Genomic DNA, 27,591 nt, shown 5'->3' with positions numbered 1-27,591 from the left:
GATGTCCTCAATGTCTGAGCTGCCCAGGGTGAACACAAGGTCCAATCTTGCTGGTTCATCCTCCCCTCTCACTCTGGTAGTGTGGTGTGTGTGCTCGTGTGTGTGTGCTCGTGTGTGTGTGCTCGCGTGTGTGTGCTCGTGTGTGTGTTCGTGTGTGTGTGCTCGTGTGTGTGCTCGTGTGTGTGTGCTCGTGTGTGTGTGCTCGTGTGTGTGTGCTCGTGTGTGTGCTCGTGTGTGTGTGCTCGTGTGTGTGTGCTCGTGTGTGTGTGTGCTCGTGTGTGTGTGCTCGTGTGTGTGCTCGTGTGTGTGCTCGTGTATGTGTGCTCGTGTGTGTGCTCGTGTGTGTGCGTGCTCGTGTGTGTGCTCGTGTGTGTGTGCTCGTGTGTGTGCTCGTGTGTGTGTGCTCGTGTATGTGCTCGTGTGTGTGTGCTCGTGTATGTGTGCTCGTGTGTGTGTGCTCGTGTGTGTGTGCTCGTGTATGTGTGCTCGTGTATGTGTGCTCGTGTATGTGTGCTCGTGTGTGTGTGCTCGTGTATGTGTGCTCTTGTATGTGTGCTCGTGTATGTGTGCTCGTGTATGTGTGCTCGTGTATGTGTGCTCGTGAATGTGTGCTCGTGTATGTGTGCTCGTGTATGTGTGCTCGTGAATGTGTGCTCGTGTATGTGTGCTCGTGTATGTGTGTTCGTGTGTGTGTGCTCGTGTATGTGTGCTTGTGTATGTGCTCATGTGTGCTCGTGTATGTCTGTGTATGTGTGTGTGTGTGTGTGTGTGTGTGTGTGTGTGTGTCTGTGTGTGTGACCCAATTAATATTTGCACTAATAACTCATTACAGTTGTGGACGTGTGAATTGCCCATTACTTTGCACGTAATTTATTCATGATTATAACCATGTATGACGTGTGAACGATTCATTACTTTTGCAACTTGGTCATGATTGTGACCAGATGTACCTGAAGCTCATTACCTTTGTAACGTTCAACTATCAAGATTTTGGGGCCCAGTCCCTGGACCCATTATGTACCTCGGCAATCTTTTAACTACCGCCCACAGGATGGGTTTGAGGTGCACAATAAAGATATTAAACTTAGCTCTTCAGGTTGGGTGCCTGGATGCTAGTGAAGAACTAGTAAGTCTATTCAGACACAGGTATACATGACTCACGAAATCTTATATACAGGTATTACATGTTTGCAATCGTGTCATTACGATTTCGTGAGTCGTTACAATTATCATGCGAAGTGGAAATTACCTAGGATAACCAAGGAAATTTAAAGTGACTTATTTTCATTGGGGTCCTTGTAATTGAAGCTCCTCCCCTTCCATTGCTCAAACTTGATTGCCTCCCACTAGCCTAGGCGCTGTATGACCCCTTTCCTAACCCATGTGAATAATATAATTATGATATTTAATATAAACTGTGGCATGCTTGTGTCAGTAGCCAGATACGTGTATAGTAGGATTGTGGACAGTGGAGTCCACTGTGGATTCCACCTCACATTGGTTTTTTTGATGCATTGTAGAAATGATGAATAGGCTAAGTTATATGCCTTCAAAGACAAGTAGATTACAATTGGGCTGTCATTTAGCAGTTTGAGAACAATAATTCTAAAAGAATTTCAACTGAATTTTATTGACCTAAGACTGAGGTAGACTGACAGCAGCCAGTCCATCTGTCACCATTCCGTCATGCAGGAGGAGCCACATGTCTATAGCGCATCCAACAAAATAAACTCTTGAACATCACCACCGCCCGGCTCCGGCTGCATTACATGTATCTTTGGGAGGTTAAATCACTATCACCACGGCTTAGCGCTTCTTTTTGATTATAATAATAATAATCACTATCATCAGATGTAGACCAAATATTAAATGTTATCTTTAGGTCTACAATTACATGTACATGGTATACAGGCCTAGCTGACATCAATGGCATACTGCTACATAGAAAGCCGCTTGTTATACAGAGCATTTCGGGGAAATTAGTCAGTTTTGTCCCAGGCCAGTCGACTACAATTACATGTACATGGTATACAGGCCTAGCTGACATCAATGGCATACTGCTACATAGAAAGCCGCTTGTTATACAGAGCATTTCGGGGAAATTAGTCAGTTTTGTCCCACACCAGTCGACTAACTCCCAGGTACCCATTTTATTGATGGGGGAATACAGATTGTAAAGGTGTAAAGAAACACGCCGAATGTTTCTACCCTTGCTGGGAATCGAACCCAAGCCTCGCCGTGTGAAGCGAGAGCTTTAGCCACCAGGCCACGGGGCATCTTAAATGACGGTATAAACCTTGGTAATAAATACCGACAAGTTGGTTTAGAAAGACACGTAAGCAAACACTATGACATTTATTAGAAAACGTTTCGGTCCTGGGACCTTGATCAAGGTCCCAGGACCGAAACGTTTTCTAATATGTCATAGTGTTTGCTTACGTGTCTTTCTAAACCTTAAATGACATATAAACTTTGCCAAATGGACTACTGTCACACCTTGCGTCATTATCTGGAGTTTACCTGGAGAGGGTTTCGGGGGTCAACGCCCCCGCAGCCCGGTCTGGGACCAGGCCTCATTGTGGGTCTGATCAACCAGGCTGTGCTGGAATGCTATAAAATTAATGAATTCAGAGACAACTCAGAAATGTTCAAGATATCTCAGAGTATTTTATCCAAAGTAGTATATTACAAACCATTCTGGAAAAATATGACTTTGCTCACTGTAAATAAAATATTACTACTTTGTGTGACCAAATTAATGTCTGCATAAACAACTCTGATTGTTAGCCCCTCAAGGAAGGTTCCTTGATGTTGGTGAGGGGCTCTTGATTTAGGGAATTGGATCTGTGCTCCAGTTCCCCGAATTAAGCCTGAATGCCTTCCACATCCCCCCCCAGGCGCTGTATAATCCTCCGGGTTTAGCGCTTCCCCCTTGATTATAATAATAATAATCTGATTGTTAGCGCTCCCCCATGATTATAATGATCTTTATTTCGGTTTAGCGCTTTCTCCGATTATAATAATAATCTTTATGATTGTGACCAGGTATAAACATGTAAATAGTTCATTACCTTTGTGACAGTGTTCAGCTATCAAAACTCATTATGTACTTACAAATACGAATACAAATGTTTATTTCTCTGTAAAGAGTAAAATGTGGGGTTTACATATAAAATATTGGTTACAATGTATGGTTTACATATGAAATATTAATTACAAAGAGGTCCACTATCATGCCTAGCATGACTAGGCATTTCGGGCAGACTAATAATAATTGTAACTATACTGACACAGGTTGACTACCGCCCACAAGTTGGGTAAGGAATGCATAATAAAGATGTTAAACTATCATATTTAGGGTTATACAGCGCTTTGGGAAAGGGAAGCAATCCAGTTTGATCCAAAGAAGGGGAGGACAGGTCGAATTTCTTGGATCAAGAGCCCGTCACTAGCATCAAAGAACCTCCTCTGAGGGAGGCAGGGGGGAATCGAGGAGGTGGGCGTGGCTAGGGAATATGCTTAGTGCACCGTGATTGGTCGACACGAACATTGTTCATAGAAGCACCCCTCTCTGGTTGGTCAGGTCGTTGCTCTATTTGTCAACAAATGTGTTGATTGGTTGGAGTTTGTGGCCCAGACAGCAGTGTGCCAGGCAGCCACTTTCAGGGCAGCAGCGGCCGCTGATGCTTGTGCTGGTGAAGGCACAAGCAGGGTGGAAGCAGCTGCAGACAACAGAGGAAGGTGGTGACCTTGGTGAAACTCTTCCACCCTGTCATGGCGCCTAGTTGTCTCGCTAGCGTCGTGGGCGTCCTCTTCCTGGCTGGTGAGTTGGTAATACTGTATGGCTATAGTATATAACTTAGATTTTAGATGATATTTTGGAAAAAGACGGGTTGTGTCCATATATTGCATAAAAACTGGTTGTGCTGTCAAAATATTGAATAGACTGGTCTTGCGGTCAACATATTGCATAAAGACTGGTTGTGTGATCAACATCTTGCATAAAGACTAGCTGTGCGGTCATGAACATCACATGAAAGGCCACACCTGGAGTCTGGAGCGCATCAGCAGCTGTTTGACCCTTTCAGCTTTAGCGGTTGACTTTATAATAATAATAATAATGGGCCACATCAGGGGCCGGATGATACATTGTCTAAACAGCATCACCTGGCTCACCTTTTCGTAAAAATAAATTCTTTGGATATCATTTATTCATGAGAGACGCTGAACTTGTAGGAGGAAAGGAGGGGAAGATCACATAGCGCCTGAGTAATGAAAGGTAAAAATAAAAAGGCTTGAACCGAGGACATTAAATGTAATTCCAGTTCTTTGGAACAAGAGCCCTTCCTCAGCAATAGGTCACCTTCTTTAAGGGTTAGGTAAGTTTCTTCAGGACTTAGGTAAGTCCTGGAATTTGTATTGATAAAGCCACTGGATGGCGAAACGTCTACAATAAAGATACCCAGATGTTGCACATGTGTCTTAATTTCATCAATTGTTTCCCTGGAGCCCAGGCAAGAGAGATACATAATATACACTTGGAAAAATCCTAGAGGGATTAGTACCGAACATGAACACGAAAATCACTCCCTATGAAAGCAAAAGACTCGGCACAACAGTGCCACGATCGCAAGTGCAAAGAAAATGATAGGATGGATAATGAGAACGTTCAAAACGAGAGATGCCAAGCCAATGATGATCCTTTTCAAATCACTTGCTCTCTCTAGGCTGGAATACTGCTGTACATTAACATCTCCGTTCAAAGCAGGTGAAATTGCAGATCTAGAGAGTGTACAGAGAACCTTTACTGCACGTATAAGTTCTGTCAAGCACCTGAACTACTGGGAACGCTTGGAAGCACTTGACTTGTACTCGTTGGAACGCAGGAGATATATATCATAATCTACACTTGGAAAATCCTGGAAGGAATGGTCCCGAATCTGCACACAGAAATCACTCCCTACGAAAGTAAAAGACTGGGCAGGCGATGCAAAATACCCCCAATTAAAAGTAGGGGCGCCACTGGTACACTAAGAGAAAACACCATAAGTGTCCGGGGCCCAAGACTGTTCAACAGCCTCCCACCAAGCATAAGGGGAATTACCAATAAACCCCTGGCTGCCTTCGAGAGCTGGACAGATACCTAAAGTCAGTGCCGGATCAGCCGGGCTGTGGTTCGCACGTTGGACTGCGTGCGGCCAGCAGTAACAGCCTGGTTGATCAGGCCCTGATCCACCGGGAGGCCTGGTCGTGGACCGGGCCGCAGGGGCGTTGATCCCAGGAATAGTCTCCAGGTAGACTACAGGAGATGCAACGTTCCCCCAATGAAAACCAGGGGCGCCACGAATACACTGAGAGACAAGACTGTTCAACTGCCTCACAGCATACATAAGGGGGATTACCAATAGACCCCTGGCTGTCTTCAAGAAGGCACTGGACAGGCACCTAAAGTCAGTACCTGACCAACCGGGCTGTGATTCGTACGTCAGTTTGCGTGCCGCCAGCAGTAACAGCCTGGTTGATTATACCCTGATCCACCACGAGGCCTGGTCTCAGACCGAGCCGCAGGGGTGTTGACCCCCGAAACCCTCTCCAGGTAACCTCCTAGTAAGTGAGTTTGTTGTATGATCCTCCACTAGAGCGTTTGGTCATCTAACCGAGGCCTTCTGCTAGCTTACTAGTCCATTCCTTTAAAAGAAAATATTACTTATTCTGGTTACTTGGGAAGAAATTTTGTCTGGCAAGTACTGCCCGTGAGCAAAAATCTAGCATTTTCTTTGGTTGAGAAGGCCAGAAGGCAAAATAGTAGAGGGGTAGGGGAGGCTGTTGAGGCAGGTGTCATTTAGGCTAAGGTATGTTCTAAGGTTGATTGGTTCATTGGGTTTAAAGCCTATTGAATGCATGAGGGTCATCAAGGCTGCATTTAACCTTTTCGCTATTAGTCAAGGATACTTTTGGCTTTAGATAACACCGCTCTACACGAGACACTTTAAACATTATCCTGAACTGTCCCCGTTGTCAAGGTCGAGGAGAAGGCTTTCGTCATGGTGTGGCATGACGGCTAAATTACTAAGTAATTTTCTTGATGGTCGCACTATCCGTACCAAGTTCAGAAAAAAACTTTCCTTACTACTTCACCCTTCAGACAGAAGTTCCACAAGGCTCCGTTCTTTCTCCTACATTCTTTATACAAATGACTTACCAGACCCTATACACCCAAAAAACTAATGCAAGCAAGTCTAAAATAACCCATTTCCATCATAGACGAGGCATCCCTACTCCTGTCGAACTCAGAGCACTGTCTCACAAACACCTATACCACGCACTTCATCCACAACTACTTGGAGTCAACCTCGACTACAAGTTACGAATCCACGATCACATCGATTCTAATGCCGCTGTGGCGTGAACTGCACTCTCTCGGCTTTATAGGCTGAGAGAGTGCAATTCTCTTATCAGACCCCTCATCATGTACACTCCTCTTGCTTTAATTCTGGCTGCAAAGACTAGCGCTCTAAAGCTATAATAATAATAATAATAATAATAATAATAATAATAATAATAATATATTTACTACAAATACATATACAAGGTATACAGACATAGCTGACATCAGTAACATACTGCTATATAGAAAGCCGCTTGTTATGCTGAGCATTTCGGGCAAATTAGGTCAGTTTTGTTCCAGGATGCGACCCACACCAGTCGACTAACACCCAGGTACCCACTTTATACTGATGGGTGAACAGGGACAGGGACAGCAGGTGTCTTATGGAAAACACGTCCCTAATGTTTTCCAGCCGTACCGGAGGAGATTCGAACCCCGGACTTCAGTTTGTGAGGTGAGTGTGTTAGCGATCGAGTTACGGGATCGGGCATTTGCACTTGGGGCTGGACGTGAGGTGCCAGGACTTTGCCACGAGCGAGTTACTCCATCTCAGGACTGGCATACCAGCTCTGAACGTCTTCTGGAAAACACTAAGTAACAGAAAGCTTGACAGACTTGAGACATACCGTGACTCATGGACTTCCTTGACAACACTATCAGACGCCCTCACAATCTACAAAACCTCTTCCGATCTCTTTGCGTTTACTTAAGCCACTTTTCTTGCAACTATCATCCTTTGCCATATCTTCCATCCTCACTATTAAAATACCATAGCCATGGATTGCATTGCTGTGCAGTTTGAGTAAAGAGCCTTGCCTAGAGTCCTTTGGGGCCGCCACCGTCCAACCTATAGCCAACCTTGCCCGACCACTCTTGAAGAGGGGAGTTGAGGAGCACAAACCTTACAGTGCCTTTGGTGCTGGGTTTAGCCCCGACTTTTTTCCTTTATCTGTAGCTATATTCTTCAATTATCCCAGCTTCCCCCTCACTATGGGTCCTTACATCCGAGTTTCTTCTAGTTCTTCAAAGATACTTGAACCCCTAAAATTTGGATTAAAGTATAATATCAGTGTGTATATACATAAGCATACACCTCTCGGTGTATATATCCTGTGTATGTTCTAATGAGGGTAATTCCTGTTACTAATTTTAATTAGCATTTAATGACCGCATAATTTTATGCAAATGTATCGCATACAGTCCACCCGTTTTATTTACAATTTCTTGTGTCATTCCGACGAGTAATTCACGGAGGTAAATATATACCTGTGAAATATAATAACGCCGTATTTTGCATTTAATATATAGTCCAATAGTGTTGAATAGGCTGTAAAATAATAAGCCTCATTTATCAATTTGAATAGCTCTTGCACACTAGAATAGCACATGTGATGTTTAATATTTAATAATATTTTAGCTGTAATTCACTAAGTTGTTCAGTACAGATTAATCGTTACCAATAATGAACACCAGAGGTACAATTTCGTCTTGACACGTGAGACTGTGACAACAGCGAGGCTTTCTACCGAAGCTAATTCAATAGTGTTAAGCAGCTCCCCACAGACAGCAATACCATTAGATGATATTTGTAATTTATTGAGACTGTGCTTCGTGTATCCCCCAGACCGTGTCAGACGCAAGTGTACCAAATGAATGGATACCATTAGTTAGAATATAGAGCGTATTTACCTTTGACAATGCAACTTTGTATTGTGTAGGAGACTTAAATATGTGGTGGTAGTTATGAATGTGTGGTGGTGATTGATGTGGTTGTTTGTGTGGTGTTGGTAGTTCTTTGTGTGGTATTGGTGTTTGTGTGCAGTTGGTTGCTTGAAGTGATAGGTGTGTGTGTGTGTGTGTGTGTGTGTGTGTGTATGTGTGTGTGTGTGTGTGTGTGTGTACTCACCTATTTGTACTCACCTATTTGTGATTGCAGGGGTCGAGTCACAGCTCCTGGCCCCGCCTCTTCGCTGATTGCTACTAGGTCCTCTCTCTCCCTGCGCCATGAGCTCTATCATACCTCGCCTTAAAACTATGTATGGTTCCCGCCTCCACTACGTCACTTTCTAGGCTATTCCACGGCCTGACTACTCTATGACTGAAGAAATACTTCCTAACATCCCTTTGATTCCTCTGAGTCTTCAACTTCCAATTGTGACCTCTTGTGTGTTAGCCATTGATGTGGTGGCGGTTGATGTGGTTGCTTAAAGATGGTTGTTTGATACGATTTGGTGGTGGTTGTGTATTAGTGGTTGTGAGTGATGTTGGTAGTTGTGCGAGAGATGTGTGGTGGTGGTAGTGGTTATGGATGGTGGTGGTTATGGATGGTGGTGGTAATGGTTGTGGGTGTGGTGGAGTTTCTAACTGGAATGCCACCAGTGTTGCCATAAAAGTATTTACATAATTTTTCATTTTTTTTTCTGGCCGAGTATAATGACGCCGACACTTTAATTTTCATCTTTTCGTCGAAACTTACTTTTTTTTTAATTAGCTGTGAGAGCCATACAGTATCTTTAATTAAAACTATCTTATTTAATTTCACACTCAGGTGTTGTACCATCCCTCTGATGCATATTCCTATTTTGGTATTTCTCAGTCATAATTTTCAAAACTATTTGTAAGCTTTGCAAATTAAGGGTAGTTTTAGATTCCCATAGTTCGATTGGTAGCGCAATCAGATCACACACTAAGGTCCGGGGGTTGATCTCCGATACGGGTGGAAACATTAGGACGTGGTTTCCTTAAGACCCCTGTTGTCCATGTTCACCCATCAGTAAAATGGTTACCTGAGTGTTAGTCGACTGGTGTAGGTCTTATTCTAGGACAAAATTGACCTAATTTGCCCGAAATGCTCAGCATAACAAGCGGCTTTCTATACAGTAATATGTCATTGATGTCAGCTAGACCTGTATACCTTGTACATGTACTTATAGAAATAAAGATTATATTATTATTATTCCATAATTTGGCGGTCGGTAACATTTTTTGGTCCCTATCTTTGACACCTTTACTATATCATCCTAAGTATATTTTTCTCATTGCCTATTACTCTTCGTTTGGTCTGTTTTAGGTTTCTCACACTTCCATTAAATTGCATTATCTACATTTAACTCCACCAATCATTAGTTTAAATTTAACATCTTTATTATGCCCCCTATACCCATCCTGTAGGTACATAATGGGTCCAGGGACTGGGCCCCACCAATCATATATTACATTTGCTCAATTTTTCAGCGTTCTTATAAGGATTTAATCAGTTATTTGCATATAATATTTTCATAATCTGTAAATATGTAAGTACAGATTTTTATTCCTCCAAAGTCAGTGACAATAATTAGAAATATTAATGAAGCAAGCACTGATACTTGAGGCACCCCCCCCCCCTTCAAGGGAGGTTCCTCGATGCTGGTGAGGGACCTCCCTTGAGGTTCCTCGATGCTGGTGAGGGACCTCCCTTGAGGTTCCTCGATGCTGGTGAGGGACCTCCCTTGAGGTTCCTCGATGCTGGTGAGGGACCTCCCTTGAGGTTCCTCGATGCTGGTGAGGGACCTCCCTTGAGGTTCCTCGATGCTAGTGAGGGACCTCCCTTGAGGTTCCTCGATGCTGGTGAGGGACCTTCCTTGAGGTTCCTCGATGCTGGTGAGGGACCTCCCTTGAGGTTCCTCGATGCTGGTGAGGGACCTCCCTTGAGGTTCCTCGATGCTGGTGAGGGACCTCCCTTGAGGTTCCTCGATGCTGGTGAGGGGCTCTTGATCCAGGTAATTGGATCTGTGCTCCAGTTCCCTGAACTGAGAATGACTGCCTTATTATTATTAATTATAATCAAAACCAGGTATGCCTTCCATCCCCCCAGGCGCTGTATAATTCCTAAGGGTTTAGAGCTCCATAATAATAATAATAATAGCGAATAACGGATATTCCCAGTTAATATCTCTTTCATCTTGTTAATTCGCATTTTCCTTTTAAACGAAAAAATCTTTGAATGCTGCTAAGTTTGCCTTTTGTTCCTAAGATTTTTATTTTTATAAATTCAAGATTAATATTTCATGAAAAAATATCTAAAGTTTTTTTTTTTTTAATTTCTAAATAAATTCAATCACCCATCCATTTCCTTAATGTTCACGAATTTGCTAATCGAAGACTGAACTAGATGCTAGTAGCTTCTTGCTCTCTAAGTCTGTGATTCTCCATTTTTTTTTTGCATCACAAAAAATAGTTATGTCAGTGATAAAGGCCTGTAGCCCCTTCTTGTGCCACTTTGCCTGTCAGTTCACTTGCTGTGAAATCTCAAAGATCTTCTAGGGAGGATAATTACTTTGCCTGTACACTCTTTTAAAATCTATTATGGTATATCGTCAGGTCCTATTACTCTGTCTTGTCAATATGCAGTAGTAGTTTCTTTACCTTTTCTTTGGATACAGCAATGTCATTTATTACAGTTGTGTTCGGAATTTTAATTCTCGACATCCAAGATGTCTTTATCTGTGGATACATCCTGAAACTCTATGTTCATCTAACATTACCTCTGTCTTCGTCCTCAATTTATTTAATATCTTCTTTCACGCTTTTCTTTTTACCAACTTTAAGATTTGGTTGTGTTTTGGTCTTGTCCGATATTTCTATAAAATATTCTTTCTTACTTTTCGTATATTCGTTTCTGGCCTTCATTGCTTATTTTGGTAGTTTCCTTGCATACCTGGAGTATACATGGAGAGGGTTTCGGCGGGTCAACGCCCCCGCGGCCCGGTCTGTGACCAGGCCTCAAAGGTTCCAAATATTTTTTTCCCATTGATCTCGGCAATTTCTGATGAATCATTACGGTATAAATGCAACTATTATCGTATATTTTGCTGAGTTTCTATTGTTCTTTTCTGTCCCTTGTAAATTTATATAGCAGCTATTTAAAATACTGCATTAAATCAAGATAATTTATTATCTTGTTGCAAGGTGATGGTCCCAGGACCATCACCTCTCAGTTGGGTCTCAGACCACACACATGTTATACTCCCAGGGCTATCACCTCTCAGTTGGGTCTCAGACCACACACCTGTTATACTCTCAGGACCATGACTTCTCAGTTGGGTCTCAGACCACACACCTGTTATGCTCCCAGGACCATCACCTCTCAGCTGGGTCTCAGACCACACACTTAAATTTTGGTAGACAATGTTACAGGAATAAGAACTCTCAGAAAACCCACACAAAATATTTAAACTGAATGTACGTAGAGACTTGTAAGATTTGCCTGTCATCTTGCATTTTTAAAAGACATAAGACCAACACAACGCTGTATGACCCTTGTGGGTTTAGTGCTTGGTTATGTTTATAATAACAAGACCAGCAATCCAGCCAGAGAACAAAACGTTGAACTGGCAGTCGCTTCATTCGTATAACTGGGTGGACATATCTCCGTGGATGGTCTACCTGGAGGGTATTCAGGGGATCAACCCCCCCCGCGGCCCGGTCCACCACCAGGCCTCCCGGTGGATCAGGGCCTGATCAACCAGGCTGTTACTACTGGCCGCACGTAGTCCAACGTACGAACCACAGCCAGGCTGATCCGGGCTGTGGTTTGGTTGCTCAATAATTAACCTGTTTCCTGTGTTCTTTTTCATTCCAAGTCATATTTAGTGACATTTGAAAGATAGGTATGATAATTTGTTGAGAGCTGCTAAGCTTTCTACTGAATGTAATGTCTGATATGTAGATCCGGAAAGGTAATTTTGATAATTATCTCAGTCTTGATTTATCAAAGGGACTGAACACTTCAAAATTCTCTCTCCACTTGTTCTGCTGTCTCCAATATATATTCTCTTTATTAGACTGAAAAAGCCATTGATGAGTGAAATGTCATCACTACAGGTGACCAGGTGTTGCAGATGTCTTAGGCATCACAGTGTACAATGTTGACAGTTTTGCTTTAGCCGTTTCGTATCTTTTTTTTAATGAGTTGGCCCTTAAGGGGGGGATGGTTACGTGATGCTAATGAAGGGTTCTTGATCTAAGATAATGGAACTCATCCTCTTCCCCTTGAGTTAAATCTGATTGCCTCCAGGCGTTTCCCCCATGAATATATGAATGAAAGACAACTGTTTGACATGACCTACTTCCACTGTGGTCCTCACTCACCTGTGGCGTCACCCCCAGCTGCTCCACTTCACTTCTGCTCTGACATATTAGGTCTGTCAGCATTCCTATGCTTGAACGACTGACCACCTTCTACCAAGGTTGATAAACTGATCAAGTTATTATTACTATTACTATTACTGCTATTACTACTACTACTAACCACTACTGCTACTAGTACCACTACTACTAGTACTACTACTAGTACCACTACTACTAGTACCACTACTACTAGTACCACTACTACTAGTACCACTACTACTAGTACCACTACTACTAGTACCACTACTACTAGTACCACTACTACTAGTACCACTACTACTAGTACCACTACTACTAGTACCACTACTACTAGTACCACTACTACTAGTACCACTACTACTGTTTCCAGTGTTATACTCTCCTGTACGCGACTGAAGAAGCCTACTACACAAGCTAAACATTTCATCAACACATATACCCAAGCACTGCATATGTGATGTGAATTATTCATCACCTCGTCACTATTGCATGATATATATTATGATTGATCAATGTAAACAAAGTCCTGAGATTGAAGAATTTGGCTTTCCAGTTATTACTCATCTAACCTCATGAACCAGTCAGATTACTTTTATTTTAGTTGAAGTTCCCATGAGATTAATGGTCTCTCGTGGTTGTTGTACATTAATAGTTCTCTTGGTATGAATTGCTTCGTTTATCTTATTCTTTTAATTTCTTTCGTATGTAATATTTAACGGGTAAGTGCAGGTATGTTTTTAAATTTTATTTCTTGATCTCTACTGCCTGAACTTCGACATTATTTGAGTTTGGAATTTAAATTTATGTAACTTCAAGAATGCCGGGGGGGGGGGGGTTACCTGGAGGTTATTCCAGGGATCAACGCCCCCGCGGCCCAGTCCACGACCAGGCCTCCTGGTGGATCAGGGCCTGATCAACCAGGCTGTTACTGCTGGCCGCACGCAGCCCAACGTACGAGCCACAGCCCGGCTGATCCGGCACTGACTTTAGGTATCTGTCCAGCTCTCTCTTGAAGGCAGCCAGGGGTTTATTGGTAATTCCCCTAATGCTTGATGGGAGGCTGTTGAACAGTCTTGGGCCCCGGACACTTATGGTGTTTTTTCTTAGTGTACCAATGGCGCCCCTACTTTTAATTGAGGGCATTTTGCATCGCCTGCCCAGTCTTTTACTTTCGTAGGGAGTGATTTCTGTGTGCAGATTTGGGACCATTCCTTCCAAGATTTTCCAAGTGTAGATTATGATATATCTCTCCCTCCTGCGGGGGGGGGGGAGTGTTAGTAGGTGTGTGTGTGTGTGTGTGTGTGTGTGTGTGTGTGTGTGTGTGTGTGTGTGTGTGTGTGTGTGTGGGCCGTAGTCAAGGAAGTTTAAACTAAGTTTTTATACAGTTGAGTCCACCTGCAGCACTAGTAGTTCGGTGAACATTTTTGTAGTTTTTATGATTATACATCAATATCCTTGGTAACCTACACATATGCTGCTATGTATGATAATTTATGTAACTATTTATGTATACCTGTACCTGAATAAACTTACTTAATACTCAACATTAATTGTAGCCTCTACTCTCCAGCCTCCCCCCCCCATATACGTGCATACATACACAGCCAGCCAGGAGCTGTGAATCGACCCCTGCGACCACATATAGGTAAGTACACACACGACTGTGAGACAAGACTTGAGAAACTCCGATTAAGAGCAAAGTAATGAGGACCAGTTTATACATGATCACTGTCTACAAAATTCTCAGAGGACTGGATGCAGTGGATGAGGATAGGCTGGCTATTTGAAACAAAGCCAGGGAGCCAGATACGAGGAGAGGGAGCCAGTGGATACGAGGAGAGGGAGGCAGGTACGAGGAGAGGGAGCCAGGTACGAGGAGAGGAAGGCACTGGATAATAGAGGGAGCCAGTGGAGAGCGATGCCACTGGAACGCTACGAAGGGCGCCTCATCACTGTTGAAGGCAGTCACCATACACTGGCTCAAGAATAGATCTGACAGTGCCCGGGAGGCCAGAAATTAGTAAAACCGGTTAGTACGAGTTGAGAGGCAGAGCTAGAAACTAAAATGCTACAATCATTAAAACTGTAGCGTTGATAAATTAATTTCTGAAGACGAAACACCACGAGCATAGATATAAACATGTAAATAGTTCATTACCACTGTAACTTGCTCAGCTATCAAAACTTTGCGGTCCAGTCCCTGGACCCATTATGTATCTCTGTAATTCTTTGACTACCGCCCACAGGATAGATATGGGGTGCATAATAAAGATGTTAAACTAAAAACTACTCCTGTAGCTGCAAGTATAGCAAATGGGCAGTTATACTTAAGATTACATAATTGAAAGATAGTTACAGGTATATCAATACAGACACCTTTGTCAATGAGCTACGAGATAAGATGTAGTAGTGATACCCAGGACGAAGATTATGGATATATGAATGTTATATTTCCTGAGGGATATCGCATAGTAAGAATGTGTGAGAGAAGGGATTAATAACTAGACGTAATAGTGCTTTTAGAGAATATACATAGTAGGAATAAAGGAAACAAGAGGTGGTAAGGTCATAATAGTGGTTTAAAATCCTACATAACCAAGACAGAAGTATGGGAAACCGAAGGCAAAACTACTGATCATGGGGGAAACTTTGTTCATAAATTGGCTGGAGGAACTAAGAATCACACAGACGATCAGGAATATGGAGAGCCATCGTAGACTCCACTAGGCAATGGGGAGAAGCTGAATCAGCAAGCGAACGTAAACAATACAAGGAACCTATAGAATATGCTAACCCACACTAGGATGAGATGCGAAAGTGGTGAGATGAGCAAAAAGAAAGGTTATAGTGGTTTAAATTACATAGTAATGAGTTCCCGGATAAAAATGGAGGAAAAGACTATGACGGAGAGATTACTAAAGCCATACCGAGAAATGAGATTCGTACCAAGAAGAAAGATGGGGAAGACAAAGAACATGGTGGTCTACGACTTACAAGGAAACGTAGTGAGGCAAATGTTGAAAGTAAAAGGGCATAGAAAAACCTATAGGAAAAGACGGAAGAAAACTGGAAACTAAACAGAAGAGCAAGACAAGACTATACAAAGATAAGGGAAGCAGAAAAACAGTTCGAGAAAGATCTAGAGGTAGCACAGCCACACAAGGTTGAAGGAGACAATAACTGATTACATACTGAGACTAAATGAGATGGTATACTGACAAAGTATGGCAAGGAGATAGGCGAGTAATTTATTAGACGGCGGAGAAAAAAGAAGCTAATAGTAAAATTTAGAGGAAATTTAAGAAAAGATTCTTGTAGACCAAGCTTTTATTCTGGTAACGTTTCATTCTTTTTATTACTTTATAAAATCCAAGAGCAAAACGTTGCCACAATAAAAGTTTGTTCTGCACCTGTCTCGCAGTATGCTTTTGTGCCCCATTAGAGCAAATTGCAGCAAAAAGGAGGAAATGATACAGCAGAAGTTTGTATGCCTTAGTAACGCTGTAGAAAAGATGATTGAGTCAGGGCAGTTATCAGGTAGATAGAAAACTTCAAATGAGAATGTGATATAAGCAGTTGGTTCCAAATTATAGACCACTTTTACTGACTAGCATGTTGGCTAAGGCCCTGGAAAATGTAATAAGAATAGGTAAGCACATTAAAAAGATGGTATATGAGACAACCAGCATAGGTTCAGAAATAACAAATCTTGTCTTGCGGGTCTTGTAGTATTAAGATAGATTTGGAGGCAAAGCAAGAGCGATGGGTAAGATATGATTTCGTTCGGATTTTTAACCCCGGAGGGTTAGCCACCCAGGATAACCCAAGAAAGGCAGTGCGTCATCGAGGACTTTGTCTTATATCCATTGGGGTCCTCAATCTTGTCCCCCATGATGCGACTCACACCAGTCATCTAATACGCAGGTACCCTATTTGCTGCTAGGTGAAGACAACAGCTGTAAGGAAACGCATCGAAATATTTTTACCCAGCCGGGAATCGAACCCGGGCTTTGAGCGTGTGAATCGAGAGTTTTGCCAGTCAGGCCACGGGGGCACTTCCATGGTTGTATGAAAGCATTTGACACATATATCACACAGGAGGCTGCTATAGAAAATGAAAAAAAAAACAGGAATAAGTAATAAGAAAATGATAAAGCGTTAAAGAATTACCTAGGGAAATAAAAGGCAGAGGGTAATGGTATGACGGGAGAGGTACCAGAGTGAACACTAGTGAGGCAACAGTTCCCAAGGATGAGTGTATGAAGCTCACGCTGTTGCTGATATAACTCCAATACAGCATACAGAGGAAATAGATTATGGGGAGCCTCAGGGTGGCAGCAACCATTGCTGTCATATGCTTGGCTTTTTGGAGAAAAGAAATACAGGAAGAGGAAAAGTAAAACCAAACTTGATTTACCCAAAGATGGCGAAAATTCCGACCACGAAAAACAACGAAGAAGAGAACAGAGTGGTAGCCACGACTGAATGCACAAGACTGATAAAGTTCTTCTTGAGCGAAACAACACTAAAAAAAGTCTTCTGGTCATAGGTATATATGATTTATCTGGGGAGGGGGGGGGTCAGAATTCCTTTACTAGGAAGTGTGGGCCTTCTAGCTTAAGTTATACAGCAGCGCTGTATGACCTGGGTTCAGCACTAAGTTCTGATTATAATAATAGTGATATTATTAGTTTTATTTGGGGGAGAGGGATAGAAAGGGAATTCTGGGAGGCTGAAACACCCTAAGCCCCCCCTTACCCATTGGCATCGGTCCTGGTTATACCCAACTAGATTATACTACTTAAGATCTTTTAATAATGAACGTGACAAAGAGTGCGTGTTGTGCTCATGATTGTGTTATTGAGTTTTAGTAAAAAGAGATTGACCTAGCGTCTTACAAAGTGGTAACCCTGATGAAACCCGGGACAAAAACGCACAAAAAAGCAACATACATGCACGCACACGCACGAGCCTTCGTGTATATTGAATATGTTAATTATAACCCTAATTCTTGAAGGGGTGGACCGGTAAGCCAGCGAAAGGCTTCGGTCAGATGACCAAAAACTCCAGCTGCGGGTCATCACATGACTAAGGACAAGTGTTTACTTGTCCTGTTTCCTAAAGAACCTTACCAACCCTAAACGTGTTAAGCTTCTTTTATCATTAAAGTAGCATGCTGTACGAGATGTGGAAAAAAACAAACTGAAAGCCGTGCTGTGTGACTCGTACGAATTTTGACACTTATGTTTGTTATTATAATAACAAAATATACGCCAGGAGAATCCACAAGCTTAGCTTTGTTCCAGCAGCTACAGATAGTCAGACTAACACAGGTTTTGGCGCACATTATTTTGAGAATATTATTTTAGCCCCGGCCATGTTAAAAACAATAAAAAGAAACACACTAACCATCATTCCTTCAATAGCTACGTTTCCAGAAGTGCGCAGACATGACAGTTTAACGATCCTCGAAATTGTAACATCCTTACTCCTTCAGAGTGTAGGTCCTGTACCTCCCACCTACAGAGACACAAGTCTGACTAACCGGTTTTCCTGAATCCCTTCATAAATGTGACGGTGCTCACACTCCAACAGCACGTCAACCCGTGAAAACCACTCTTCCTTAACAATAATATCAGTAATATAATATTCTTAAGAAAAGCACACGCACGCACTCAAGTGGAACTTTGTCTGAGGAATATATTTTGTTAAAATTTGATAAGTATTTGTGTCTGAATATATTAGTGTTTTCATTATCATGCGTGTCCAGCGCCCCTCCCACCTTGGAATGTAGGCTTCACCCTCCCCATCCACAAATTCACGGACAGGGGGAGAAAACCCTCCCTTGTTATTTTTATTTCCTCCGCGTCGTGTCGGGATGTTGCATTGAGATTTATCGGATTACCTTCAAAATGCAAGCCTCTTATGTACACTCATATTGTAAAAGTTAATGGAATTAGCCTTGCTTCCCAGTGGTTATTTTTTGTAAACTGAGAGAGAGGCGAGTTGTTTGTTAGTCTTGTAGCATTGATAAAGTGAAATATCTATTATCCGTTGTTGTACATATTATTTTACTCTCAGTATACGTGGACTTCATACATAGCTTCAACAATGTGAGGATGCACTCAACAAATTTTGCGAAGAAAAGTCTATTATTGCATTTTTTCCTTCTAAGGTTCCTGGACTTAGGACTGTTCTCAAATCACCTCAGTTGGTTGTAGGTTAAATAAGGATCAAGAGCCAGCGTTCACCCTCCCATTCCATAAATTTAAATAGATAATCGCCAATATGTAATTACACGAACACCTAGTACCCTAAGGATCGTGTAATCAAGGCGAAAACGCCTTGACAGTGAAAGGTGTCAAAGAATGGCCGGACTGGTTCAAGTAAACAGGAAGGCGACAGTAACTCAAGCTTGTGTCACAATAAGGGTATGCAGAAGAGCATCTCTGAATGCACAACACATGGAACTTTAGAGTGGATGGACTGCAGCAGCAGACCACACCGGGTTCCACTCCTGTCAGGTAAGAACAGGAAACTGAGGCTACAGTGGACACAGGTTCATCAAAATTGGACAGGTGAAGATTGATAAAGCGTCGCTTGGTCTGATGGATAACGATTTCTAATGTGACATGGAAATAGGGACAAAATTTGGCATAAACTTTGGTATGTAGTTTAATGGGAGATTCGCAGCATGAACGTGCAGCCGACAAATATGCAGTAACTGCGTGATGGATTTCCAACACTTTTGTAAATCCATGCCAAGAAGAATTCAGGCAGTTCTTGGTGAAAAAGGGGGAGGAGAGGGAGGTCCTACCTAGTACTAGAAGGGTGTATCAAATCAAGTGGCAAGTGAATGTATATGCTGAAAGAAATATATTTCTTGGTTTATAATCCTGCTCGTATGAATGTCTGAGTTTCGAAGTCCCTGGTAGTAAAGTATTGAAATATTCACACGTGATAATGTCTGAACTTTGTCTAACCATCAATTTGTTTTGCCAGACATGCAAATCTTGTATTGCACACGTGTGATAAATCTGTCTACTTTTAGTGCACTCTTCAATATAAAATAGACTTTAGCACTTACTTGAAATGAATATTAATGCTCTGGGGCACGAGAGAGAGTGATGTTTTGACATGAATTGTTTATTATAGTGCTGAGGATTATTGAATTCACATACTGTAAAGAAATCACGGTACGGGTGGGGCTCTAACTCACCACAAGGCAGTCAAAACTCCAGGCTAGCGCGTTAAGCCACTTGGCCAGATGAATGGCCAGGTATATTTATACACCATAGGGAGGTTAGCATGAGTCTCACTGTGACTACAAGTGCAAGTTTTTATTGATGAATCTCCCGCCAGCGTGGCTGTGACGAACTCTAGCTCAAGTCCCCTCAGAGCCGTCTAACTCAAGAAATAGTGTTATTACGATTTGTGATTCACATGCTGTATTTTAGAGTTCCGGGGACTGATGTATCCATATTGTGTTGTAAGTTGAACATTTTCAACACTAGAGATCTTTAATGATAACTGTTTCGCCAGCGCTGCAGCCTTCTTCAGTCGAATGCACAGATTAATCAGTATCCTGGAAACATCAACGTTGATGGAAGACGAAGTAGAGTAAGTGTAGCAGTCTGATGTAATCAGTCCATCGCCTTAGGAGTTTGTGTGTGTGCGCGCGCGTGTGTGTTAGTTACCATTTGGTCCATTTGGTCCTAGGCACATGTCGATTAGACACTAGGCCTGTTGTATGTGCATGCGTGTGTGTGTGTGTGTGAATGTTAGTTACCATTTGGTCCATTTGGTCCTAGGCACATGTTGATTAGACACTAGGCCTGTTGTATGTGCATGCGTGTGTGTGTGTGTGTGTGTGTGTGTGTGTGTGTGTGTGTGTGTGTGTGTGTGTGTGAGTGTGTGTGTGTGTGTGTGTGTGTGTGTGTGTGTGTGTGTGTGTGTGTGTGTGTGTGTGTGTGTGTGTGTGTGTGTGTGTGTGTGTGTGTGTGTGTGTGTGTGTGTGTGTGTGTGAGTGTGTGAGTGAGAGAGAGAGAGTGTGTGTGTGTGTGTGTGTGTGTGTGTATGTATGTGTGCGTGTGCGTGTGCGTGTGCGTGTGCGTGTGCGTGCGTGTGCGTGTGCGTGTGCGTGTGCGTGTGCGTGTGTGCGTGTGTGCGTGTGTGTGTGTGTGTGTGTGTGTGTGTGTGTGTGTGTGTGTGTGTGTGTCTGTGTCTGTGTTTGTCTGTGTGACCCAGTTAATATTTGCACTAATAACTCATTACGATTGTGACCGGGTGTTGACGTTTGAATTACTCATTACTTTGTAATTTGTTCATGATTGTAACCATGTGTGACGTGTGGATGATTAATTACCTTTGTAACTTGGTCATGATTGTGATCAGATCTACCTGAAGTTCATTACCTTTGTACCTTGTTCAACTATCAAAGCTTTGCAGTACAGTCCCTGGACCCATTATGTACCTCTGTAATCTTTTGACTACCGCTCAATGGATGGGTATGGGGCCATAATGAAGATATTAAACTAAAACTAAGCCCTAGAAGTAAGATGGCAGGATTTTAGCCTATGTAACACACGTTGTTGTAGACCTAGTGGTTACGTAAGTCTGCAGGCCGCGGGCAGTAATATTTGGTTAAACATTTGGTTATCAGAAATAAGACCCGAGACCTGTAAACTATTCTAAAACATCTCTGAAAATCGTCCATAAGAGTGTCACGATTAACACACGTATTTTGCTGCTGTACAGCTGACACAGCCACTGAGACTTGTAGGTGGAATCGTGGCCAGAGTGCCATGAGCTACCTTAACAACCTTTGTGTCATTACACACAATTGTCACACCACAACCATTACCTACTCTGGTGCCGTGTGTACAAGGGCACATGTACGTTTTAGGACCTTTGTTAAAGGTAAACTTTAGCCACGGGTGGTTTCATTAGTGCTTGTGATGATTAGGACTCATGAAACCACTCATTTAGTAGTAAAATCTGATTATAATCATAACCATAATTTTTAAAAGGGTGGAGAGGTGAGCCAGCTTACTTAGATGAACAGAAGCTCCAGTTGCGGATCATCATATGACTAAGAGCTACACCAGGAAACACTTGTCCTGTTTCCTGACAAACCTAATACCTACCTACTCCTTTTATTAGTCTTGACCTGTATCACCATATCATTTACTATTCCACTTTCACATATCCTGGCAGCACACTGCTGATGTATCCAATTTTGCTTAAAATGTTTTACCGAACTGCCGCCAGAATGCCATACACAGACTTTGCAAAAGCATTTGACAAATGCGATCATGGCGTAATAGCCCATAAAATACGTGCTAAAGTAATAACTGGGAAAGTGGGGAGATGGATCTTCAACTTCCTAATAAATCGAACACAAAGAGTAGTAGTCAACAGAGTTAAATCGGAGACTGCCATAGTGAAGAGCTCTGTTCCACAAGACACAGTACTCGCTCCCATCTTATTCCTCATCCTCATATCAGACATAGACAGAGACATACATCACAGCACCGTATCATCCTTTGCGGACGATACTAGGATCTGCATGAGGCTGTCATCTGCTGAGGACGCGGTTAACCTCCAAGAAGATATAAACAAAGTTTTCCAGTGGGCAACGGTAAACAATATGATGTTCAACGAGAACAAATTCCAACTACTCCGTTATGGAAAACTGGAGGAGATAATAACTAGAACAGAGTATACTATAGACTCTGGCCATACAATAGAGCGGAAAAATAATGTAAGGGACCTGGGAGTAGTAATGTCTGAGGATCTCACTTTCAAGGATCACAACAGTGCCACAATCGCACGTGCAAAGAAAATGATAGGATGGATAATGAGAACGTTCAAAACGAGAGATGCCAAGCGAAGGGATGATCCTTTTCAAATCGCTTGTTCTCTCTAGGCTGGAATACTGCTGTACATTAACATCTCCGTTCAAAGCAGGTGAAATCGCAGATCTAGAGAGTGTACAGAGAACCTTTACTGCACGTATAAGCTCTGTCAAGCACCTGAACTACTGGGAACGCTTGGAAGCACTTGACTTGTACTCGTTGGAACGCAGGAGGGAGAGATATATCATAATCTACACTTGGAAAATCCTGGAAGGAATGGTCCCAAATCTGCACACAAAAATCACTCCTTACGAAAGTAAAAGACTGGGCAGGCGATGCAAAATGCCCCCAATTAAAAGTAGGGGTGCCATTGGTACACTAAGAGAAAACACCATAAGTGTCCGGGGCCCAAGACTGTTCAACAGCCTCCCATCAAGCATTAGGGGAATTGACAATAAACCCCTGGCTGCCTTCAAGAGAGAGCTGGACAGATACCTAAAGTCAGTGCCGGATCAGCCGGGCTATGGCGTTGGACTGGGTGGGGCCAGCAGTGACAGCCTAGTTGATCAGGCCCTGATCCATCGGGAGGCCTGGTCATGGACCGGGCCGCGGGGGCGTTGATCCCCGGAAAAACCTCCAGGTAACCAGGTAACTCAACGTATCACCTTATAATAATAATATTTATTTCTACAAGCTGACACTGCTATATAGAAAGCACCTTGTTATGCAGAGCATTTCGGGAAATTTAGGTCATTTTTTTTCCCCAGGATGTGACCCACACCGGTCGACTAATACTCAGGTACCTGTTTTACTGCTTGGTGAACAGGGACAGCAGGTGTTTTAAAAAAACACATCCCAGTGTTTCCACCCGCACCTGGGATCGAACCACGGACCTCAGCGTGTGAGCTAGCAATCGAGCTACGGGACACAGTATCAGATTCTTCCCTGACAAAATAAAAATAAACCAATAATACTGCTCTTCCTTTCAGCTATATAAAAGTGACCTAATACGGCTGGTCAGCAGCCAGGTTTGTGTCACTGTTACCAGTGTTCGAAATTATTTTTCGTTCTCTTTATTAGTGTTTCCTGGTTATTGATTGAATGAGTTTGTGCTCACAAGAAAATTGGCTCAACACGTTAAAATGAATTGTAAAAAGTTTTCGGTTCTTCTTTAATTATTCGCAACATTAGTTAGTGTCGTGAAGAAAATTATGGAGAGTTTGCCCGGGTTAAGTTTTTCTAGTGAAAACATTTACGCATTAGGAAAATATAGCTTGGGGGAGTGGGTATACTCGTTTACTTTACTGCCATATTTGTGGTTGTGGAGTTGTGTCAAGGTTCCTGGCCCTGTCTTATTGTCTCATAAAACTGGTGCTGCAAATTTGCTGCCCCAAAAGGAGGTCTATCGTATACTATATTCTTGATAGTGTGTATGGAGTTTGTCCTCAATGCCTACTTATTGAATCCAACCCAGCACCGAGAATTTTTTTTTTGTCACTGACATCCGACCTATTGTTTTGCTTGAAAACGAGAGTAATTCTGGTCTCCTTGAGTTCACCCAACACGGTACGGGCGGGGCTTGAACCCGCGGTTATAGAGTTGTAAAACTCCAGACCGACGCGTTAACCACTGATGATGGATAAATTTATTATGCAAATCGCAGACACCATTTTTAGGATTTTTGTTGGAATGTTGTCTGGTCTGGTGCTTTTAGCTGGGTTTAACTTGGTTGTTTTCGAACAGATTCATAAGCTACACCTAATAGATGGAAGCTGTTTGGGGGTAATACCATTAGTACTGTAATAAATTTTAAAGTTACTGGAGTCTGCGTTGAAGGTATTTTATATGCATAGCAAATTATTGATGTAACATTTATGTAAACGAACTGAAGCACTTTTTTCACGATATATTTCGTGGCACACCTCATTTTCAATATTTAGATTAGATTACATTACAAAACATTACATTTGCGGGGAAGTGCTAAACCCGTGGGGGTTATTCAGTGCTTGGGGAGGAGATGGGAGTCATTCAAGTTCGATCTAAGGAAGGGGAGCACAGGTCCAATTCATTAGATCAAGAGCCACTCGCCTGTAGGAAGATTCCTTGAGGGGATGAACATTTTGCAGTTAAATAGATCTATAGGTGAATGGCTGTACCGAGTGCTTTTGGTTGTCATAGCTTACTAGGATTGTTCCTGAAGAAGCCTATGGTGAGCGAAACGTATGTTCATTAGATGTCTTGATACTCGCATGTTTCATTATCATATTGGATTGTTCCTATATTCTTTGATTTTAGAGCCTTTGTTCCTTTCATAAGTTTTTGTATATTGTTCCTTTCTGAAATTCACTTAGCGCTGCAACATTCTGCTTATTTGCCCTAAATCTTTTCAGCAGCTGATATCTAAATTTTATATTGGATAATATCTCACCAGTTATCCAAGGTTCAGTTTTTTATCCTAACCTCCTAAATATGATTCCAATGTTTTCCCCTGGCATCATTTATATCTGCTGCTTGCTATTGCAGTCATTTAGTCGATGCAAAATGTGGATACAACCTCAAGATTTCGGATATCTTATTAACAGTGTGGTGTTTATCATATCCTGTAAGGTTTTCATGGAGATGTCACTGAAAGAATGGGTATTTGAATACATTAAGATGTAATGCTCCATTGTATGGCTCTGTCTCTGTCCACACACTTTACATTTTATATCAGTGACATCTCAATACAAACCGTACTGCCAGAGATACTTAGCCTTGCAGTAACATCTTGCAATCTACTGATGGATAATGCATCTGCTGGTTCCTATCTGAGTTGTTATACTTTATTCAACTTCGTTTGCTAGTTCCTTTCTGATACTGATAATATTTCGTAATTTTATGTCTGAAGTATCAGAATTATATTCAACATATTCTATGTAATGCTTGTGAGAGAGAATCCACAAAAGCTTAACTGTAATCCTTTTCTTAATAATTTGTGTATACCTGTGCCTAACTTCATACACAAACAAAATGCATTCAGATCTTGGACCATTTAAAGCAAGTGCCAAATTTGCACACGAAAATCACTCCCTACAAAAGCAAAAGACTAGGCAGGAGATGCAGCATTCCCCAATGAAAAGCAGGGGCGCCACGAGTACACTAAGACTACACAATAAGTGTCAGGGGCCCAAGACTATTCAACGGCCTCCCAGCATACATAGGGGGGATTACTAATAGACCCCTAACCATCTTCAAGAAGGCTCTGGACAGGCACCTAAAGTCAGTACCTGACCAGCCGGGCTGTGGTCTGTCAGTTTACGTGCGGCCAGCAGTAACAGCCTGGTTGATCGGACCCTGATTCCACCACGAGGCCTGATCTTAGACCGGACCGCGGGTGCGTTGACCCCCGAAACCCTCTCCAGGTAAGTAATGAGAAAAGAGAATGTGGTCGTAGTTTCTACAAGCTTGAGTGCAACAAGTATGGCAAACAGCTCCGTTTGTAAGGTGGAAACCCATTTATTAATTCTAATAGACCTGTGTATTACAGTACCATGAGGCCGGTTTACAGCAACAGTACGTACTTCCCACCCTCACTTTGTCAGGGTTAATTAAGGGAGCCATGAGCGTAGTCTATAATATTCTTTGTTCTAAGGTTGTGTGTGCTTCCGAGCACTGAGTTAAGAGGTAGTCGAAGTTGAGTATTATGCATAATTCGTTTCCTGGGAGGATAAGTGGACATAGTGATATTAAAAGCTGTTATTTGCCAGGGTGGCAGGAAATGCTGTCGTTTCCTAGCATAACACATTTCATGTAGTCCAAAATATTTTTGTGTGTGGCTGTTATTTTAATCCATTTTGTGTATACTTGAATAAACATAATTTCCACATCACCATTCATGCAAATTGCACGTATTCTGGAGGAGGAAGATGGATGGTTTGATTGATATATGTGGTGTAATATAGTTTACTGAATATATCTTCCACTTCAAACAGGTTTGAGTGGGGCTGGAGTATGTCCCACTCCAGGAGTGACCGGGACACAGGTACAAAATTTGATAGCGGGTGTGTTGCAGGCGTGGACCTGTCCTCAGTCTTCTGGTTTGTGGTCCACTGGTGACTCGGTTCTCTTAGTCGGCTGTAACTATGCTCAGGCCACCACCTCCAATGAGACTTGCTGTAAGTACACCTCATGACTGTGGGTGAGGATGGGGAAGGTAGTGCACCCATAGTGTGAATGACTTTACACGTTCTCTCAAAGGCGGTTCCTTAACTGTGGTGAATAGCTCTTCATATAAGGAATTGGACATGTGTTCGAATTCCTTGAATTCATCCTTTATGCCTTCCATTTTCCCTGGTGTTATATGCCTCCTGTGGGTTTAGCGCGCCTCATGAATGTAATAATAATGATAAATACCCTAGTTTTCCCTCCTCTCCTCTTCACTCTCCCCTCAGGGAAGCTTCCTTGATGTTGGTGAGGGGCTCTTGATTTAGGGAATTGGATCTGTGCTCCGGTTCCCCGAATTAAGCCTGAATGCTTTCCACATCCCCCCCAGGCGCTGTATAATCCTACGGGTTTAGCACTTCCCCCTTGATTATAATAATCTCCCCTCAGGGAAGGTTCCTTGATGTTGGTGAGGGACTCTTGATTTAGGGAATTGGATCTGTGCTCCGGTTCCCCGAATTAAGCCTGAATGCTTTCCACATCCCCCCCAGGCGCTGTATAATCCTACGGGTTTGGCGCTCCCCCCTTGATTACAATAATAATCCTCTTTACTCTTTACTCCATTCTTTCCTTCCCTTCAAAGCTCGGTCTTTATTCTCTCCAGTTTTTCACTCTTCCAGTTTTTCTCCATGTCTGCTCATTAAGATAAGCTTTATTCAGGAAATGTACAAAATGCACAAAAGCCAGCAGTTTAAATTTGAAGAATGATTCTGATGGCACATTATTATTTTCATATTTAGGGGGGAAGTGCTAAGCCCGTAGGGGGTCATACAGTGCCTGGGAAATGGGAGAATAAGGTTAATTTCTTGGATCAAGAGCCCTTCACCAGCATCAAAAAATTTCTTGAAGAGGGGTTTGAGGACGCAGATGTAGCAAAGTATCAACGATACATTAAACCCAAAAGATATAATAAAAAAAAGTGACTTATCCGTTATCTTTTTTTCCGACTGCCCCATTCTGTACTTGCTGCTCTGATTACTTAAAGAATGGGGCAGTTGG

General features: G+C 42.4%; 1 protein-coding gene across 2 annotated transcripts in view; it reads left to right on the top strand.

Annotated features, from left to right (window-relative positions):
* Positions 1 to 3,659: 3,659 nt before the first annotated feature.
* Positions 3,660 to 27,591, top strand: part of LOC138854965 (uncharacterized) — a 102,031-nt gene continuing 78,099 nt past the window's right edge. For both annotated transcript variants that reach the window (XM_070101240.1, XM_070101239.1), the window contains exons 1-2: positions 3,660 to 3,823; positions 26,364 to 26,546. In XM_070101240.1, the coding sequence (XP_069957341.1) occupies positions 3,775 to 3,823; positions 26,364 to 26,546 (232 nt within the window). In that variant the 5' untranslated portion in view covers positions 3,660 to 3,774. The remainder of the gene's footprint in view (positions 3,824 to 26,363; positions 26,547 to 27,591) is intronic.

Source organism: Cherax quadricarinatus, chromosome 76 (genome assembly GCF_038502225.1).
Source record: "Cherax quadricarinatus isolate ZL_2023a chromosome 76, ASM3850222v1, whole genome shotgun sequence".
Lineage (NCBI taxonomy): Eukaryota > Metazoa > Arthropoda > Malacostraca > Decapoda > Parastacidae > Cherax > Cherax quadricarinatus.
Note: the sequence above shows the minus strand (reverse complement) of the source record. Positions and strands in the feature narration are given on the sequence as shown.